This window comes from Wyeomyia smithii, chromosome 3 (genome assembly GCF_029784165.1).
Source record: "Wyeomyia smithii strain HCP4-BCI-WySm-NY-G18 chromosome 3, ASM2978416v1, whole genome shotgun sequence".
Classification (NCBI taxonomy): Eukaryota; Metazoa; Arthropoda; class Insecta; order Diptera; family Culicidae; genus Wyeomyia; species Wyeomyia smithii.
This window is the reverse complement of record NC_073696.1, coordinates 223,748,787-223,770,921: the sequence shown is the minus strand read 5'-3', so window position 1 is coordinate 223,770,921 and position 22,135 is coordinate 223,748,787. Positions and strand designations below refer to the sequence as shown.

General features: G+C 38.0%; 1 protein-coding gene across 1 annotated transcript; it reads left to right on the top strand.

Moving 5' to 3' along the window:
• Nucleotides 1-3,048: 3,048 nt before the first annotated feature.
• On the top strand, nucleotides 3,049-21,180 carry LOC129732138 (uncharacterized). Its single transcript, XM_055692687.1, has 4 exons — nucleotides 3,049-3,502; nucleotides 19,979-20,089; nucleotides 20,148-20,588; nucleotides 20,655-21,180. The coding sequence occupies exons 1-4, from the start codon at nucleotides 3,356-3,358 to the stop codon at nucleotides 20,805-20,807; spliced, it is 852 nt and encodes a 283-aa protein (XP_055548662.1). The 5' UTR covers nucleotides 3,049-3,355; the 3' UTR covers nucleotides 20,808-21,180.
• The last annotated feature ends 955 nt before the right edge of the window (nucleotides 21,181-22,135 follow it).

Below are 22,135 nucleotides of genomic sequence, written 5' to 3'. Positions count from 1 at the left end.
CGCTTGTAAATTTATGACGAATCGTCAGCTCTGTGAATACTGACTTATGCAGTAATTTTTTACAAACGCCTTGTATTTTTTGCTGAGCTATCTTCTTTATTTGACGTTTCAGCGACAATGAAAAAATACTGAATGCTCGTCAAGCAAATGATTTACCGAACAGATTACTGGCTAGATTAGAGGCTAGATGGCTGAGATGTTGAAAAGATTTCTGAGTTCGGTAAAAAAAATGTGTATGTTATAAAAGAAGATAGGTGCAATAATGTTCTAGAAATTAAAAAGTGGCGACTAATCATTACATGTATATTTAATAAAATTTTTGCTTCACCAATTTTCTGAGCTTGAGCTTGAACAATCGCACATTTCGTAGTTTCTCCTCCATGATGTTAGTGAAATTGCACAAAGAATCACCGGAAGATGGCTATTCTGGAGTTAATTCACTATCTTCACCCCTAAAAACTCACATTGGATAATGTTGGTCCCTTTTGGGTTGTTTTCCAGAAACCGGAAGCTACTATCTAGAAATTTAAAATGGTATCCTAAGTTGATTTCTGACCTCTGGGTACACCGCTTCCGCAATACTCATAATGGATGATATTTGGTCACTTAAGGCTGCTTTGCTGAACTGAATGGCAATTTTTGGCTATTGTAGGATGTATTCTGGCAACCAGAGATAGTTATCTGATTTTTTTGTGGGGTTCATTTGAAACATATTTATTTAAATGATATTTGCATGTGTTTGTGTCAATGTTTGTTCGTTTGTGTGTGAATGTTAAGTTTTGAATGTGCGGTATAGTTGTGCTGTTGTTGGCTATTGTGAAGAGTGAAAATTATATCCAGCAGAAATTATTAAGGTGTATTTTTTTTTAAATTAAAATGTTCGGGTAAACCAATTTTAACAAATAATAATAACCGCCAGGTGGATTAATTCATTTTTTTTTTCAAACAAATCTTTTTTTTTCAAATATAAGAATTTACAGTTATGAAAAGCAAAACGAGTATAAAATTGACTATAACGAGACTGGAAAAATAAACTTTTATGTCATTTTGAAGACAATAATGCGGAAATAGTATACTCGTTATGATTTATCTTAAGTTATTTTGTTAAGTATAAATAAATCAAGATTTTTTAAAGTATATTTATTTTCATTCAAAATTTTTTTTGCTTGAGGAATGGTAAATTTTGAACCTTTCAAAAAATTAAAAAAGTTTGTGCAAATTTTTCTTGAACAACATGCTAGGTTCCAAATTTAAATGCTCTTTTCCTCAGAGCATATTTTAGTTCTACAACTTTGTTTTTTTTTTGTTATTTTGAAACGATTTATTATCTTTAATTTAATGTTTTTCGAAAGTCGATTCAAACACAGCTTTTTTTTGCATTTTGAGTTGGAAATGCTGGTAAATGTTCTTATTCAAATTGTAAGCATGATTTTCAGTGACATTATCATTATTCAATTATTATGACAGCTCTGAATTTTTTATTTTGAGATATCGTGAATATTATATAACAGTTGCTGCCTGACGTTAGAGGTAGTCTTCTTAACAATAGACACAACAATCTATGATGATTTAGTGGAATTGAAGTATTGCATTTTTAACTTTTTATTCTGCAGTTTTACCAACTTAGTCTATTGCATTTTTGAAGATAAAAAGCTGTAGTGAACACCGTTAACTAACTATTCAGCGCCGCTTATCGCCAACCCGCTAACTGAAGAAATATGCGCCGCTAATCACTAAACATACATGAGCGGAGTTTTTGCTGATCGCTAACCTATTATTGCGATCTTGAAAACCTCGAAGATGCATATATTTTCCACGAATTCACATAATCCACTTGATTACATCTGCTTAATCGTAAAGCGTTACCAACCGGTGTTCATACTGACGTGTTCGAAAAAGCAAAAATATAAACAAAAAGAATCTGCATATAGTAAACCACGGTGAGATTGAGCCATCTAACCTGTGACAACTTGTAAGTCATCTCTCATACGTCAGAACACCAATTCTTCTGATCAAGTACGATACTCAACCAACAAAGATGGCAGACAAGCGATGGGTTTGTATTACAAATATTAAAAAGATACGACAGATATTGAGAATATAAGGTATATTGAAAATATTATTATAATACTAAGGATATTCAGGAAAATAGGAATATTCCGAATATTAGGAATAATAAGAGTAATCAGAATATTCGTAATATTATGAATATTAGAGAGATTTAGAATATTGAAAATTGATAAAGATTTGAAGCGTTTTATATATATTGCGAAAAATACAAAGATCAGTTCGACTAGATGAGTTGAACAATGTTTCATAGAGTGCAGTAATAACTGCTTTTTCTGGAACAAGCTATGTGCAAAGATTATTATGCTAAGTACTTTTACCTGATATTTCCTAATTTTTAATCATATATTTAGTACTCACAAAACTCAAACCTGTTTGTGTAGTTCCAAGTTTAGATTGTCAACTGCACTCTGCCCCCGAAAAACGTGCACAATTATTTGGTTCCTTTCGGTTCGGTATCCTTTTCCACGTTTTCAGTTCCCCATCCCATAAGTCTCACATTTGTCACTCAGTCAATGAAGCGAGCGATAAACATTTGCAGGTCGCCAAAAGCAGTCCTATCGTAAAACGGCTCGCGATCGCGTTTGCAAAATGTGCATTCAACCAACTGCCAGTTTGTATACCGAAGAGGGAAACCTTGCAATAGTTCTTCACATGCGCATTATCACCGTTAACCCTTGGCGTTCTGTGTTCTGTGTCCGTAAATTTTTGAGGTGAGTTTTAGATGCGAAAATACACTTCCACAGGTTAGTACTAAGATTGTTTTAGTCAGTTGATTCATATTGTGTGGTTGGTCGAAAAAAAAACGACCGCAAAAGGGTTAAACCGGATCGCAGTCAAGTGGCGGGAAAACTTTCAGCATACTGGGAACTGATGGGTTCACTGTATGTTTGGTGTGCATGCGATGGGTCCGCATGTAGTACTACGACGTACTGACTGACGAGGGGGACCCGTATAGGCAACTCCAGAGGACCGTGGATTGAAATCGTCCCGTCAGTCGTCTGTCGCAGTTTGAACGTTTCGGTCGCACAAAATTAAAGACGCGCGGGTTTCGGTTCTAAAAAAGCCGTTTACTGTAGACGGGAACAGTAACACATTTTGCGCCGTAGAGCGTGGTGGGCAATGAACGAAACTTAATTCGATTAGGCTTGAATTACCATTACGGTTTGTTTGACAAAATTTTTGGGGGGCTCACAAGGTTAAAGGTGATCACCGAGTGGAAAGACTCAATTTGTTTGTCCAGTGGATTCCAGCAAAAACAAGGAGCGGATTGTCGGAGTGCAACGAGATGAAGTGGTTGTTGTTGTTGGTTCTGCACATGGTCACCGGGAGCCGGTTGACGGTTCATGATTCATCATCCAGTGAGAACCGGGCATCGTCAGCTGCTCAATTCTGTACCGATTTGAACCCGCAAACTGGGTTGGACATCGAACAAGTACGTCTGCTGCGATTGTATGGTTCTAGCATTGCGAACCCTTTATTGGAACCTGTCGGTGAAATTTATTCACGCAGAAATATTTAATTGAAGCGTTCCGTTCCGACAAACAGTTTGGATCAAAAATGTTGTTGTTTTTTCTGCGGCCGCAGCGTTAATCAAGCTCAAAAGAGATAGTAGGAAGACTGTTAGCATATGAGCGATTATGAGAATGATGCAAAAAGCGAATTGTTGGAATTTTGATGAGATGAAGATCGAAAATAATATTGATGTTGTATGTTGATGTTGGTTTCTCTCTGCATTGCAGAAAGATAAAAATTCTCTACTGCATTCAATAATTACTTATTCCGATTAACAATGCTGTTGACTGTAGCACAGAAATAGCATTGGAGTATTACTTACTCTGATTGATTTCGATTGAATTCAGCGGATGCATTTGCATCTCTCTTTGCACGTACAGAGTAAACTTCTCGGTGCACTTCAATGAACACTCAGTCTTCAGGGGATCTGTTGGAACAATGGGTTGCATCATCGTCTCATCGCTGTTTTCTAAAATCTAATTGAAGACTTGCATAATCCATTGATGGTATTCATGTCGGCAGATGAAAGTGCTTGATAATTACGTACGTACGAATTGTTTCAATTGATGGTTCAGCAATCAATTGATTGGCGCACTGATCGAATGTTTTATAAGGGTTTTATTCTGTAAATAGAGTGTAGAGTTATGTTTTAGACAAGAATTGACGATTGCACGAATTATTTTATTATTTTTTTTTTCTTTTGAATATGTTATGTTATCCTTTTTACCTTTGTTATACTAAACAAAGGCTATAAAATCGGTCGAAAAACGAAAAATAGATCCATGATCCGGAGGGCCGAATCGTATATACCATTCGACTCAGCTCGACGAACTGAGCAATGTCTGTTCGTGTGTATGTGTGTGTGTGTGTGTATGTATGTGTGTGTGTATGTATGTTGTCTGTATGTATGTGCCGCAAAATACTAACTAATATCCGATTTTGATGATCTTATACGCAAACGAAAGCTACTGTGCTCCCCCAGAATGCTACCGAGTGGATTTTTGGTTAGTGGCTTAGATTTTAAAATGTTGATCAAAGAGTATTTTTTATATAAGAAATTTAACTTTCAAGGCAAAATTGATGGCACGGAGAGCCATGTGTTGTATAACAATTTACTCAGATCGACGAATTGAACAATTTATGTATGTTTGTGTATGTGTGCCTGTACGTATGTATGTGTAAATATGTTGTTTATATGTGTAGTATATCAAAATCAACCCAAAAAAGAAAAATAACAAAAAAAAAACTCTCTTTACAGAACGCTTATTCCAATTTTAATGTTCGCATGCTCAAATTAAAGCCCCAGAGATCTTTGAAAATCATACTGAGTGCGATCTTTTATTGGTTGCTTGAACTGTAGAGTTTTGACCAAAGTATATTTTAGACATGGGATATTTTACTTTCTGGATAATTTTTCTCTCTCACTGCTCTTTCCTCTTCTCTATCCCTCTTTTTTCATATCGCTATTTATTTCTCAAAGGAAATCAACAATCATGGACAACTTTTCATAATTTTTACACTCTTCGTAGTGCGTCTTAACTGTTGTAAATAAATTACCCTTAAGCTTTTTCATGAAAATTTGAACCAGATTTTAGAAGAAACTGCAATGCTTACTTAGCTCCTTTTCTTCCGAAGCTCCCGTCCTCACTTCTTATAAAATATATACTAAATTGTACGTTGAACCTAAATTTGCGAAGAGTAAGAAACATTTACAGCTTTCGGGAGCCAAGCATTGTAGCAAAATCTGATCCCACAGTTTGCACATGTAACATTATGAAAGATGCAGATATTTTGAAAAGCTTTACCAAAGATGTATAGACCTACGTATTACGTACGAATCTGTTAGTGCCACCCGATGAGAAAAACACAAATAAATCGCTGTTTTGTTTGCATTGCTACGTTTTGAACAGCTGGAAAAATTTTCAGTTGAATACTTATTTTATGTATTAAATTTGTGACCAGGAATCTAAAGTAGCTGGTGAACGTAATCGGCAAAATTAGGAAAAAGTGTTAAAGCTACTCTACATGGCTATACACGTTTTCTAGTGTGCGCAGGTGAAAAGTCACTTATCTCTATGAATGATACAATGTGCTCATGTAAGATATAAATATTGCTTTCTAATTTAAGACTAAGTGCAAACAGAGTATCCATGTTATCGCACTTCCCGTTATCGCAGCAAGATTTAAAAAGTCTTTATTTCGGATTTTTTCATACAGCCTAGGCCTTCAAAAACAATAATGTTCTCGCCTACACTCTGAAAATCTAAAATTCTCAATGATCGTGGAGAACCTTCATTTTCAGATAACGCATTGGAGATAGAATTGAATTGACAACTTTCATCAATAGCTATATTTTTTTCCTGTATAATTCTAAACTATATTTCGAGAGCAGGTTTGTAGAAGTTTGCTTCAATTCGTAAAAAAACTTGATGCTGATTCATAAATCTAGGTCCTGCGATTTCTGAAAATAAAGCGAATAAGTAGAACCGCATTAAATTAACATACATGTTTGCTATTCTAGTGTGAAATCAGCATCATTGTTATCTATTACTGTTTCCCCACGTTCGATTATCTCTTCGATTAAAAAAAAAAATACTTCTAGCCAGCATTTAGAAATTGGTTTGTGATCGAAAAAATAAGACTCATGTACTCCAGTGATAACATTCATATTATTTGCAAAAACCACGTCAAGCTTTAATTCAATGATCGTCTTTGGTTAACTCTCTGAAAACTATCTTTCAAATTCATCTCATTTATTATTGAAATTGGACTTATGATGGTATACGATTTGTAAGTGACTGGCCAAACATGTATAAAGTAATGGTTAGTATAACAAAGGTTTCTGCACCACTAGGTGGATTAATTTAGGTTTTATATAGCGCGCATCACATATGAGCAATTCTCGCTGAAACCGTCCCACTGGTGACATGAGGTCTTTCAAAAAGGATACTTTTATATCTAAATGATTGAAAGTAGCGAAAAAATGAGAAAACCACTTTGGTTAGTTCATATTGTTGGACCCCTCGGGCACAAATCGGTTAAATGTTTTTTACAAAAATTGATTTTTGAGCAATTCTCGATCTTTTAATTGATTTATTTCTCTTGAATTTGTCATTGAACCCCCTGCAACCAACATGTCGTTTTGAAGAAGAATGATAGAGCTTTCATTTTAAGTAGGAAAAAATTGGCCGCCATCTTGGATCTCGCCACCATCTTGGATTTCATCAGAAAAACGTGTTTTTGAGCAAGTTCGCAACCATCGATTTTAAATTTAACATCACCATTGGAAAGCTGAGAAAAAATGCTTTAAGATACATTCAATACATTAGGTGAGCATTGAGGTTATCTTGTCATTATGGTCAATTTTCAAAATCGAGCTTCAAACAGTTCAACGCATGACGCACGTTCAATATCAAATCGACGCAACATGCTGAGCCTGTGGTGTGCGTATGATGTGGACAGTCCGTATTCCTAGTTCACAGATTGTAAGTGCACCCACGCGCCGTAATTTTTGAATGGCCTTTAATCAATTGGCTGAATTTCGTTAGGTAGCAAACGTACCCTTTTCGAAGAATTAGCTAGGGATCAAAAAAGTGATGATTCTACTCTTACTTTATTTACGCTGGCATACGCAAATCTTCTTCAGATTACTCGGGATACACATGATTCATACTATACCTTGGTATACCATACCTAAGTTTGTTGATAGTAGTTTAATGCATGAAAACAACAGTATATAACAGTAGCAAAAACAACATCTAACATTAATTTGTTTGATTACTAAACACGCGAAAACTGTCCTTTGTACAGGAAACCGAACTTTGTTCTAGCAGAAAAATCGTAGAGAAGCTTGATCATAAATTACGTTACACTCAAGGAGAAGCGAGGGGATGAAGAAATAAACAATGTGAATGCAGTGAAAAGGGATCAAAGATACGATTTTTTTGCTTTACGTAATTTGTGAACAGACCCAAAGTCACACAGGCATTGAGCCATCCACATTTCACGTGAAAAACTTTGGGGAGGGGGGTCTGTGTGATGTCGACGGTCCATACAAAATTTTGAGAATTTATATGAGAAGTTGTGGGGGAGGGGAAGGGAGGGGAGGGGGGGTTGTAACAAAATCTTCAAAAATCTGTTCACGTGGAACATGGATGGCCCCTAACATACATTACACACAGCACACACCACAGGCTCAGCATGATTTAATATTGGCCGCGCGTCATGCGTTGTACTGTTTGAAGGTCGATTTTGAAAAGTGACCAGAATGACAAGGTAAACTCAATGCTCACCTAATGTTTTGAATGTATCTTAAAGCATTTTTTCTCAGCTTTTCAATGGTGTCGTCAAATTTAGAACCGGTGGTTGTGAACTTGCTCAAAAACACGTTTTTCTGATAAAATCCAAGATGGCGGCGAGATCCAAGATCGCGACCAATTTTTTTCTACTTCAAATGAAAGCTCTATCATTCTTCTTTAAAACGATGTGTTGGTTGCAGGGGGTTCAATGGCGAATTAAAGAGAAATAAATCAATTAAAAGATCAAGAATTGCTCAAAAATCAATTTTTGTAAAAACCATTTAACCGATTTGTGCCCGAGGGGTCCATCAATATGAACTAACCAAAGTGGTTTTCTCATTTTTTCACTACTTCCAATCGTTTAGACACGAATATATCCTTTTTGAAAGACCTAATGTCATCAGTGGGACGGTTTCAGCGAGAATTGCTCATATGTAGTAGCAAATATAAGAGAAATGTGATTTCTGTTTTTATACCTATTACAACTTATCGATTCCGATTTCGATTATACTTTGTACAGTAACTTGGGCTAGTTACGTTTATCGTTTGATTATCCAAAAAATACACATTACTTTCTTTAATAAAATTGTGTAAAAATAATTATAAGAAACATTCAGTTCAATTGTTATTTTGTTTCATGACATTTACGTTATGTTCAAAAATATAGTTTTTAGTGTGCATTACTTTATTTTTTGATGGGTATCAAGTACAACGTTGTAGGAGACACACATAGTGATCTAGTGAGTCTTTTTTGTGATATAATGAATTTAAAATGATTAGTGCTGTGTGTCCGATCGTGATGGTTATCGCGATAATTTGCAAGAATGCGCTATCGTGGCTCCGGTGTCTGAGTACAATTAATACTCTTTTTGACAAAGTTGTAGTGCTACTTGAGAATTTCAAGTTTGTCATACAAAGTTGTTCAAGAATGTGCTCATCAAATGAGCTATTGACTTGCGAAAAAAATGAGCGCGAGTGATAATTTACATCCTTGTTAAATGGTGTTTTGATACTTATATCATGAAATCACATATGTAAATATCTACGAATGAGCAACTGTTCAGAGTTGAAGTTGAGGTCTCTAAAAGAGGGTAATATCTTTATAATTTTGTTCCTGCCTTTTAAACTAAAAGTCTGATTGTGATAAAACTTGATAGAGTATTTCAATGCTGAATAACAAAACGATTGAATGCTAATGAAACTTTTCTAACATGTAACTACGTCCTCCGACAGTAAATTTTGAAAAGGATTTTTTTAAGTGCGTCACGCATATATGGGGAGAAAGGGCTAAGGCAATGGCGACGATTGATGTTGTAGGGAGGAGAGGGATAATGGTTTATAATAGAACTGTTACTAATTAGACAAAATAAAAACTCCAAAGATAATTCTTCCAAAACGGGTTGCTGCAAGAAATCAGCAGTCCATATTCCCCAAATGGATGAAAATTACATGGAGACGAACAAAGTTTCACTTGACATATCTGAAGCTATTGAAACATATCCGATTATAGCATTTGGAGACTATTTTTAAAACGCGTGAAATTCATCACTGATAAGCTGCATGTTTTTTTATTTTGACTTAAAATTATGTTTTACTTTAGTAGGGTGGAAAGTGTACCGAAAATGTGCCCTTTTAAAAGTAATGTTATCACCACTAAACGGATTTTAAACGCCAATGTCTTGATCGAAAGGTGAAGGTTGTCTCAGAGTATCTTTTCAATAGGGAATAAACAATTGGGTTTCAAATCGATCATTTTTGGTTTAGTTTGGTAGAATTCAACCAATCACTAGTTTATAACCAGTTTATAGATGGTATATTATTGAATCGTACGTGCCATGTTTATTTTTATTCATATCAAACAAATAAGGAACACTATTGTCAATGCGACAGATAAAGTTTTCCCCAAACTTTTGGTATAATTTATTTAAGCATATCTAATCAGTGAAAAAGGTAACTAGAAATCAGTTGGAAAATCTCGCTCTCGGTTCGCGATGTTGAATATACACGCAAAAGTTCAAGCTTAATTCATCCAATGTGTCCTTTCAATTCGCACAGAATTTGCTCTGACTTCGCACAACCAATGCGTGATACGCATAACGCAAAGGTTGTACAAGGAATACATTGACAGAGATCAAAATCAGAATATGTATCATATACACAAAAATCGTAATGTCTCGGTAATAGTCGGCTTCGGGCGAACGATCAGTTTCGAGACGCTCAAAAACCCGTTCTTTACTTTCGCGAGCCGGTGCGTATCAACGCCTCGTGCATCCCTAAAAATCGTCAGCAACCGAAACAGCCAATAGCGAGCCTTGTTGCCGTGGAAGTTATTGACGCTGGTGCCAGTAACGCAGATTCGAATGCATGTAAATAAAACTAGAGTCATAATTTAATGTAAAATGTTTTGGACTTATCTTATGTTTTTCTTTATTGTTAATGATTGAATGATGTTTTCAAATGACCTGATTCATGAAAGTGAATCGATTAGACAATAATTTCTTCAATTTAGTCAGTACCCAACTTATCAGTATTGATTGCTGGTTGCACTGTCTTAACGACGCCAACCTTCTGAACATCGGTTGATGCTTTATAAGTGTAGTGGTTTGGAGCTGCGCAATACATTCAAAATACGCTAGAGCATCAAATGCGTTATGTCCAACGCACATGCGTTGTACTGGTTTCAATTTTATTCAGTAAATGCGCTAATTTCGCTCATAAATGATCTGGTTACGCACACTCCAACTTTTGCGTGCAGATTCATGTTGTAAGAGGCTTCGCCTTTTTAGATGATATGCCATTTTCCCAGTTTCGCAAGACGTCAAGAGCTTTTTTTCACATGTAATACGAATATACGAAAAAGGAATCACATTTCGTATTGGCAAACAACAAAACTAGACCGATAAAGCATCGAGCCACGCAACAAAAAAAAAAACACGTGGTACGGCTTGGAAGTAAGCCAATCAAATTTCTCTCGCTTCGGAAGCAAGCAGATAGCAGGAGGGGCCTTACTCCCAGCTACTCAATAGTTTATTATGCTGTTGCGTGTTGCGTGTTGCAGCTGTGTGGCTGGGGAACAACGAAATTCTGTTCGTACTGACGTTGACAGGTGGTAGATAAGAGCATGGAGTTCCAAATGCTGCTGTGATGTCGAATTAATCGTCTTTCTTGATAAGTTATATCTCCCAGATGGTCTCGATGTACGATGCTGGCCTAACAAGCCAATCGTCGTAGGTTTGATTCTCGGCTCGGGAGAGACTGTTAGTGTCAGTAGGATCGTAGCTCTAGCCCTGTAATTGTCCTGTACACTAAACAGTCGTCTGTGTATAAATAAACAGAAGGTCAAGTTCCGAATCGGGATGTAGCAGCAAGGCTTTGATTTGCTTTGATACGTTCTAACATTTTTAATGGAATTTAATGAATTTTCTGAGAGGAATCCAGCATTTTCAGTAGAAAACGCCAGATTAGAATCCATACCAACAGCGTAGTTTGCGTAGATGTTACCAACTACGTTAGGCTCCGGCTTTTCTGACAAGACACGAAAGGATTTTATTCCGTATGTTCTACGGATATACAATACATGAAACTTGTTTCGTAATAACTAAATTCTGTTCCCCAGGCGCTCTTCGATCGGCTTCCTTCCACGTTCACGATTCATGTGCCACTGGGAGGATAGAGTCCTGTAGAGTGCAAATTTCGTACGGATCTGTAGGCTACGGGACCTAAGTTGGCTGCACATTTCGTAATAAGCCCTATTTGCAGCCGCAATCCGTCTCTTCACCTCGCGGCTCACCTCGTTGCCACCAATGTTATCAATGTCGTCCGCAAACATCAGCAATATGTGGGACTTCGTAGTGATGATGCCGCTCCTCTGCACACCTGCCCTTCGTATTGCACCTTCTAAACTTATGTTGAACAGCAAAGTCTATAAACAGATGATGTGTATGCAAGTTGTGTTCTTGAACCTTGTCGAAGAACTATCTAAAGGTGAACATCTGGCTCGTAGCAGATCGTCTCACTCGAAAACCACAATGGTATTCTCCAACCAGTCCGTAGTTAGTTGTTCCTCAGACCCTACCCTTAGGGTAGGCTGATGAATTGCACTACACAGCCACTCTCTCTCGACTTTGAAAAGTTCGGCCGGTAAGCCGTCCTTCCCAGCGGCTTTGTGGTTCTACAGCTTTTTGCAAGCATATTTCACCTCGTCCAATGTTAGTGACTCCACAGCTTTCCGTCCTCTCCAATTTCTATCCTATTCCACTTGACCCTCCTCACCATTCCACGCCACATACAAAATATTGCTTAGAACGCAGGTTCCTCTCCCTGTAATTACACATGGCAGGTACTGACACGTTACGTTTTCTGATTCCATTAATCGTTCTATAGAAGCTCCTCATGTCGTGCCTGATGAAGCAATTCTCCGCCTCCGCGAGTATGCGATCGTAGTGTTCACATTTCCTCCGGCGGTGAAGCCTCTTTGCTGTTGCCTCCCGGTACATCTGACGCGTCACATGATTAGCTGCTAACGTGTTGGCCTAGCGTAGCACAGAGGGGAATCGCTGGCCATCAGCTTGAAAACTTTTTTTTTCATAATATTTTGCCTTTCTTGCTATAACATTCAAGTGCTTAAATCCAAATTTTTTTTGAATTTTCAAAGCTTGCAATGATAGCTTGGATTTTTTTTGCGTCAAAGGGAAAGTTGTTCGAAATACTGTGCAAAACAAATTTCTTTCATGAGATATTGTAAAATTTGATCATAGTATGCCTGACACTGAAAAAATAACAAAAACAGTATTTTTTGTAGAAAAGCAGCTTACAAGTTTTGTTGCCGCAGTTTGCCGGTTATGACTGCACCCAAAATTTAGTTAATTACGGAATATCTTCGCTTCAAGGTTGGATACGTTGTTTTGAGTGCATGATTTATATTTCATATCGGCTGGGATTCAAGCACTGGCGAATATCTGGGTTTGAAACACAGTATGAAGCCACCAAGAAAAAAATAAGGTTAGACCAAATCGATGTTTCAGGTCAGCAATACGAATCAAACTGCAATACTATCTACAGGAAGGATGACCGAAGAAGCTCAAGAGAAGAGTAACTAAATGATTAAATATGTCCGAGAACATTTCACTCGCAAAAATAGTCAAAAAAATACTAATCATGATAAATTCAATCATCTTATTATTTCCACAGATCTAATAGTTAACAATTATTTGAAAAGGTGAAAAGTAATTGTAAAAAACTTCCAGATGAAGTAATATTTCTATTGAAGAAAACAACTGTTGAACCAGGGATTAGATCAGGGTTTAGATTTGTAATTAGTTTGTATTACCTATGTTGTTTCAATTTTAATGGAAAACAACATTTATATTTTAGCAAACTACGTAATCTTTTTCAGTGAGGTGGACTTCCAGTGGCGTTGCTGATGGTGAAAGATCATATAATCTTATTAAATAAAAAAGTAAGGGGAAAAGTGCTAAAAAATCATTAAAAATTGGATTTATATGGAATTAAAAAATTGACGCCAGTTTCGTGTTCAGCACCCCAAAATTATGTAAATACCATATTTTGGTCGCATTTATCGACATTTTTTTTGCTAGGCCAGCCTTTGTATGAAGTCGCCTCACTGTGCGTAGGCCCGGTTGTCCACTTCCGTCTCCTCTCGATACTCAGCATCGAGCCACCCACTATGCGTGGTTCCCGTTGTTATGCCTATTACATCTCCCGCTGTTACGTTGGCCGCATCATGGATGTGCTTCTACTGCTGGGGAACCAGTTGGTTTAGCAACTACTTTCGCTGATAACCTCTGGATGTCTAGCTGTATCTTCCTCGCCGATCTTGATTTAAATACGTTGGACTGCCGGGCGCGAATCTTGCCTATCACGAGATAGTGATCCGAGTCGATATTTGGCCCTCGGAAGGACCGAACGCCTATGACGTCTGAAATACGGAGGTCGTCGATCAGTCTGTGGTCGATCTGGGAGCAGGCCTCTCAATTGGGGTGTCTCCAGGTGTGCTTCCGAATGTTCAGACGTGTAAAATGGGTAGGTACTAAGATGGCCGCGGCGAGGTTCACTAACCTCAAGCCGTTGTCGTTGCTGGTGGAGCGAAGGTTATCCCTACCAATAACGGGACGTAAGAACTCCTCTCGTCCGATTTGTGCGTTCATACGTTTTCTCAGGGATCTCAAAGAATCTCTCCTTTACGTCGTCGGTTTTATTGGTTTTAGCAACCATTGTTGTCCATAAGAACAGCTGTTTCATTCTTATCAGTCGCGCACGAATATAACTAAGAAGATTGATGATTGCTGATAATGAAGATGAATTTATGTCGTTCTACATCAACCATGAGGTCGTGTTTAGGATACCACATTCTACTTCTTGTTTGTACAACAGGCGCTGTGTTCTGTTTCGAGAATTAAAGTGACATGTTTAATGGATGTCGCCTTAAGAAACAGAAAAAGTTTTTGAAAAATAATGGCAGAAACAGATTGTCAGAGAATGCTTTCAAATAAATTTTCATGTAGTAATTGTTTAGTAAGTCTAGCCAAAATATTCAATCATACACTCGTAGAATCCTTAAATTCAACAGCTGTAATGGTTTACAAATGATTAGAGAATGACATTTTCATCCCTTGTGCTAATATACAGTTTAATAAATTCAAAAAAATATTTAACTAATTTTTGACCACTCACAACAAGAAGAGTTAAAATTGATCCAATGCTGACCAAATGAGAAAAAATTATAATAGACTTAGTTCAAAGTTTCCGGCGTTGCTCATCAGTGATTTTTATTGAAACCGACTGTTGATATCTCAAAACATAAAACAGTTTTTAAAGATTAATTAGATTATTAGGTAGTCAGATTCTGTAGTTGTTTTTGTGCTGTACCAAATCTAGGGTTTTTAGGAAGGAGTTGGTTACCGGTATCTTTGAAACGGATTTCCAGATTTCTTCTGGTTAACCCCTGCTTTGTTCAGTGCATCGATTGAGTTTTTAGGAGAGCCCAATATTGTTTTAAGTTGGGTATTCAAACTAGTGTAGACAATAGTCATGCCAATTTTTTTGAATTTTGAACAAAATTGACGTGTTAAAGCACCGTCATATTCCACAGCTATTCTTTTCAAGTCTTCTGTAATTGGGGTGAGTGTAGTAGAAGATTTCCTAAATTGAGCTCGCTTCTTTAAATTAAAAATGGCTTGAATGGTACTCTAAATGTAACCATTCAATCTGGCAACTTTGAAAATATTTTCCAATTCCTTCAAGAGCGTTGGCTGAGAGGTTCCGTGTTGGTGCCGACCGGCCCTTGGTATGATCGCTCCATATCGATTTTTTTTATAAAGGGGGGTAGTAGCTTAAGTCAGGCCCGGATTTGAGGAGGAGCAAAGGGGGCAAATGCCCTGGGCCTCCCGATTAAAGGGGCCCCCTAGTTCTGGGGCGACCTTTTTTTCCTCGTCACATTCCAGAACGTTACCTCTCAATGTTTTAAGAAAAGAGGGCCTCACAAACAAATTTGCCCCGGGCCCCCCACCTTCTAAATCCGGCCCTGGCTTGAGAATTTATGATAAATATTAGTAAATAATGAGTTTTTGTGGCCAATCGCAAATGGTGATTTCTCAACACTGTTAGAAATCTGTAATTTTATTTATTGGGATTTGTTTGCTTTCGCAATTAGGACTTAACATTCGTAGGGATTTAAACCTACTTGGCAATTAAGAAAATAAACTTACAACTAACTTAATTCCTAACTTATTGACTATAAAGAGAGCTTATCGTAGCAATCGAGGATTGCAACGATTTGTGTTGAAAATTGGTAATAATTTCATCTTCTTATATATAAAATAAAGTTACATATGTGCGACCGCCCATAACTTTTCAACGAAGCGTCTGATTTGAGCTGGCTTTGTTTTGTTGTGTTCGGCTGTGTCCAAGGCAAATTGTTACGGCGAGAAAATTAGGAAAATGCAAAGGAAAATGGTAAAATTCACGAAAATAGAATTTCCATACAACGGAGAAATGAGATCACAGAAGGCGCAATGAAGAACAATAATATGACAGCAATTTTAAACAGGAGACTCTCGACAGTTATTTTACAATCATCCTTTTAAAGCTACCACCGAAATAGAAGTACGCTCGACTAATGGCTACTGTCACGGTGATCGGTGAAACAATCTTAACATATAAAAATGCAGCTCTGTCTGTCTGTTTGATCCATATAGGCTTAGAAACTACTGAACCGTTCGGCAGGAAATATTGTATATAGGGGTTTTAGGGGCCGAGAGAGGTGACTAAGATAGTTCGAGACCCCTCCCTCTTCTGGAAGGAAGGGGTTCCACACAAATTAGATACAAATTTCTGCACATCCCGAGAACTAACCAAGTAAATGGAACCAAATTTGGCAGGTGAATATTTTTAGGGATAACGAATATGTCCATAATGGTTTGACACCCCTCCGTCTTCTGGAAGGGTGGGGTTTCCTACAAATTTCTATGTTGGTTTGATACTCCTCCGTACTCTGGAAGGGGAGGCAGGTCTCCCATACAAGCTTAACAGATATTTTAACCAGGTTTCCCGGAAAACAGCCTACAATGATCGGGTCGATGCAAAGGAGCCAAAGCTCGACTCCAGACGCCATTTTTAAATTTAAGATGGAAACTTCCGGTTTCTAAAATGGGTATTTCCGGAATCGTAATGGTGCACTGAAGCCACAAGTCGACCTCAAACAACATTTTGAATTCTAAGATGGCGACTTCCGGTGTCTGGAAAACATACGAAAATGACCAAATACCACCCAATATGGGTGTTTCTTTAACCAGAATGACGCAAAAGGTCAGAAATTTTCTTTAAATGCCATTTTGAAATCCAAGATGACTCCACTATGAGTATCTCCGGAATCAGAAGCTAGAAATTTACCATAAACACCATTATGAATTGTAAGATGGCGACTTTTGGTTTCTGGAAAACAGCCGAAAATGACCAAATATGGGTGTTTCTTTAACCAGAATGACGCTCAGGGCCAGAAACTGTCTCCAAATGCCATTCTGACATCCAATATAGCGACTTCCGGCTTCGGAAAAAACGCCGAAAAAGACCGAATATTACTTATAATGGATGTTTCCGTAATCGAGAGGATGCATAGAAGCCAAGTATTGTCCCTTGACACTCTTTAGAATTCAAAGATAACCACTTTCAGTTTCTGGAAAACAACAAAATTACTGAACACCTACCAATATTGGTATTTCCGGAATCAGATTGATGCCAGAAAAAACAGCTGAAAATGATCGAATACCACTCAATATGGATATTTTCAGATTAGAGGTGATGTACAGAAGCCAGAAGTCGAGGATGTTGTCATTTCGAAAAAACCAATCATTTTTTGCCTTTTGACTTTGATCATATTCTATGGCCGATTCGTCGAGCATTTGCAGACTATAAACAAATCGCAAGGAATCAATGAATTTGAAAAGTTTTAAATTATTAAATTAAACCAAAAATGGGCGAGACGAAGTTTGCCGGGTCAGCTAGTTTGATATAACTTCTAATGTTTCAACACCAATTAGTCTATGTAAATCGAGTGTACCAAACCAAGAAGGACGTTTCAAAATCATTTTTAGAATTGCTCCAAATCGATTTTCTAAGTAGTGTGAAATGGGCTTATAGCTGAATCCGTGTGACCTATGGGAGTTTTCATTTGGCACCAATGTTGCAGGGGTCGGGTCAGTCATATCTGATAAATTTGAATGAAAATGACACACACATGCACAGCAAAGGGTCTCCTACGAAAGGCAGAAAATCAAAAGGCAGAATCACGAAAGGCAGAATCACGAAAAGCAGAATTACGAAAGGCAGAATATTTCATAAGGCAGAATAACGAATGGCAGAATCAAAAAAAAAAGGTGGTCCCCGTGGCTCTGTGGTTAGCGATGTCGGTCGGTTAGCTCTCCCACACGGCTGTGATATCGGGTTCGATTCCCGATCGAGTCGAGGATCTTTTCGAGCTGGAAATTTTCTCGACTCAGCACTGGGGCACGGTGTATCGTCTTACTTATCCTACACATGCAAAATGTGCTAAAAACAATATCGATAACGAATTCTCTCAACTAATCTAGTTGATCGAGACCGCTATTAGCCCCAAGGCTAAGCGTGCGATATTGTTTAAAATCAAAAAAAGCACGAATGGCAGAATCAAAAAATGGTTTATTTTTTTAACAACACACACTCGCGGCCTTTGGCCGACTCTATTGTCCAAGTGTATGCTGTCCTTACTCGCTACCGCTCGTTCGGACTTAACTAAGGGAAAGAAAACCTGTTTGAATAATCCTGGAAAACCAGTAGATCAGTTGTTTGTATGCGAGAGGCCGCCGCTTCCGACGGCGGGTCGGCGGCCGGCTCGGACCGTGGAAACCACGGCGGCTTTGTACCGCCTCGGTTCCTTGCCCTCGATTATGCGTCTTCGCCGCATGAATTGTTTTATGTTAATTATAATCAACAAGCCGTTGAGACTAGTGTAAGTTATATTTTTCTCCGCGATGCCGTGAGACTCTTTAGGATCTGAGCCAAACCAGTTTGCGCGTTTCGGATCTAATAATTAGGCTTGATTTGCATCTCACATCAAAAGTGATCATTGATAGTGAACAGTTATTATGTCTGGTTACCAAATAATATTATTATAATTATTTATTATAATAATATTATAATTAAATAATAAAGGTAGAGTAGCAGCTTTAATACCGTGACCAGGATTCGCACCAATTTCATTACGCACTTGGCTATCGTGAGTCAGGTTTTGCTACCAGTGATTCTGCCTTTCGTGCTCTTCGAAATTCTGCCTTTTGAAATATTCTGCCTTGTGTGTACGGTCATAGAGTTCTGCCTTTCATGATTCTGCCTTTCGTGCTTCTGCCTTTCGTGATTCTGCCTTCTGTGGCGAACCCCACAGCAAATGATGTCAAAGACTAGTTAGTAATCATTCAAATATGTTATTTCCTACGGTTGTTGATCAACAACCTTAGCTAATACTACCGATCATTCGGGTCAATCGGAATTCGTTCTGGCCAGAAATTGAGTCATAACCGATCCAATTTGCCAGTGTGATCTCTCGCTCGACGATGGGTCATCTCTGTGCAAACATCATAACTAGGTATGGTGTTGTACGGTTGTTCTCCATTTCGTTCCAAGCGAGCAGCAAATGAATGCTCTAATTGTATCCAGAATAGAACAAAATGCGCTCCAGATCGGATAGCAATATTACTTGCGCTGGGAAACGAAACGAGTGCTGGCTTGCTTTCGCACACCCTTCTTTCCGGTGTAGAGTACACTGAATTCTGTATTTACGCGACTTTTTTCACGTTATTTTATTTTACACGATTTTTTTACGCGATTTTCTTGAAACTACGCGATATGTGACATGGTAAATATTGTTCATAAGCCAAGATGTAACACACACACACAAACACCACATAGCGAAAGATTTTGTAACGACGTGTCCTATTTTTACGCGATTTGCTTCTAATTACGAGATTTTTTTTTCACGCGATTTGTTCAAAATTACGCGATTTTTTTTACGCGATTCTTTTTTTCGCGCACGCATGAATCGCGTAAAAAGAGAATCCAGTGTATGTATGAATCAGACCCTCAATTGTGCTGCGTTGATAGCCGGACCTTGAAAGTAGGGGACAAGAAACTGCACTAAACATATAAATACTTGCAAACATTTGCATCACAACTTTGGGTCTGTTTTGTGATGTAAGACTATGTCTCTTTTATAGTCTGGGTAATCAAAAACGTAACCGCCACGTTTATAACATTAGATTGTGAACATTATATCTCTTCAACCTCATGATGGATTGCAATCATCTATACGTCATTGGATAGGTTAAATATAAAAAAGTGTCATGCTCAAACAGTTTGTTCAAAGAAAAGGATTTTTACTATAAAAATGGGTTAAAGCGTTAAAGCTTTAATATAATTAAAATGGAAGTCAAAACCACGATTATATTAATTTAAAAACACATAAACTAAAGTTTGACTAGCCATAGTGTTAGATCAACAAACCGGTCGTATCTCGAACACCACGATCTAACTTTGTCTTTTCTTTGTAGATAATGGGCCTTTGGTACGGTAGTGAAGTGATAACCCATCTTGGCAGTGAGGATGGGGAATCGATCTACGATACGTGTGTTGTGATTCATCTTTCTGACATCACCAACTCGGTTGGTATAGCGAATTTTATTTCCAAGAATCATTTAAATGTTCTTCTTCTTCTTCTAGACTCCGACCAGCGAACGTCCATATAGAGAACAAGGGCCGGATGTACGGTACGGTACATCGTTCGGTTACCCGGGCGATCGAGGTCAGTATGGAAGTACGGAGGATTACGGAAACCGTCGTTATCAAAACCGCGAGGGATACCAGCAGCATCACTACCGGCAGCACCAGTCGAGCACTCGCTATATGCGTCTCATTTGGGATGAAAAAGATCACACGTTGGAATATACGTTGCGATATAACAATAGCCGACCAGGATTTTGGATCTCGTCCTCTCCTCAGGCAGGTTCGATGGTTCAACTTTCGTACATGCAGTTCACCGGCACGGTTCAGGTCCTGAAAGCCATCAACAATCAGCTGGTGTTGACGTTCTGTCAAAGTTTACCCGGAGGACAATTATTTTCAGTGGTGCTCTCTCGACAGCATATGGGATTGTCTCCTGAAGTGAGTAACAATTCGTGGATTTCGCAATGGTTTCACAGAACTAATCGCATTATCCAATTTCCGCAGGAAAATTACAGCATACGGAACCTACTAAAACGACGTAATCTGTCCACGTTGTCTGTGAGGAAGGTTTGCTACAACGGAGCCACCAGCCAAACTTCATTCGGACTTTGGATCGTTCTGCTAGTGTCTTCCCTTTTACTCGCTGTTTCTAAATAAAACCAAAACGGATAGATTTCTCATGTTTCTAATTCCATCCAGCTCTAAATTGCATGTTATTAATTTAAGTTCAGGACTGCTGCTACCGTAGTAATTTATACTGCTTTGATTCAGAGTGCTGTAATAATAACATCTCCATCAATGTATAAACAAAAAAGTGCAAAATGTCGAACTAAAAAAGTTGGTGACTTGGTAAAGGTTAAGGCAAATTAACCTTCGCATAGCGTTAAAGTTATTGTACGATTCATGTGTCATAAGAAATTGAAATAGTCATTAGTTAGTTGTAGGATCGTTTGAACGTTTGTATCTTTATTGCTACGGGAACGTCTTTAATAAAAACGGTTCCAACCGAATTTTGCTCCGTCAACGTCAACCGCTTGGTCTATGAATCTAATTGAAATAGTTAGCAGTGACCTGCCCAGCCGGGGATGCTGAAATCCCGTGCTCGAGAACATGTAAACTTGCTTGTAACAGCAGATAAAATGATAAACAAATTTCAGCCCGAGCTCTGCAACCCCGATGGGTTAATTAACAAATTAATTGGTGGTATAATATTCATTCAACAGCATACTCTCCCCATCGGGTGGTCTATTAGCTGTTTTTTAGTTGGTTAAACTCGTCTACACATATATACAGAATCTATCTCGGTCGCATCGTGCGGCACGCATGGAGAACCAAACTTAACGCGTATTATGACACTCAATCATCGTTAGCACCCGCTGCCAATTAGGTTTTATGCTTTGCGGTTGTGACGTCACATACTTCGTGTGTATGTGTGACGAAAAACGATGCCATCATCTAGCGGAGAGATAATGAGATCATTTAATTGATAATTATTGTTTCGCTGCATTGTGTTGCAGCCGGCTAGGGGGTTAAAGAACGCACTACAAATTGGGAAACCCGTATTGACCTGGAACCATCGCTCACAAGCATGGAAAAAACAGTCCACGAATTGATTTATCAATCAACAGAAGCGTGAAACTGCAGACGAAACCAAAGATGGAGCGTGAAACCAAGTCCCTTTGTAGAGTTCAATTTCATGAGGGGGTTAAAAGGCAAGTTATAATTAGGTTCCGATGCCGTTTGCGTGTTTAGCTGAGCTTTGGTTTTCTTTCATTTGATTGAGGCTCAAACAGAAACTATTCAAACTCACTCCCACCAGAACGAAGTTTTTACTCAGAGTATGAAAAGTTGATCTATTTTCTAACCACTTTGAATAATTGTGAGGTTCAATATTTCCATGAATAATTACTTGAATTAAATCTATAATGTTTTTGGAAAATATTAATTATGAAACAATAATTAATATTAATGAATGTATTGATTGT

Excerpts from the sequence above, each read along its gene's own strand:
- LOC129732138 (XM_055692687.1), top strand. The coding sequence starts at position 3,356 with ATGAAGTGGTTGTTGTTGTTGGTTCTGCACATGGTCACCGGGAGCCGG. Across the intron at positions 3,503-19,978 it reads CTGGGTTGGACATCGAACAA|ATAATGGGCCTTTGGTACGG; the intron begins GTACGTCTGCTG and ends TTTTCTTTGTAG. Across the intron at positions 20,090-20,147 it reads TTTCTGACATCACCAACTCG|ACTCCGACCAGCGAACGTCC; the intron begins GTTGGTATAGCG and ends TTCTTCTTCTAG.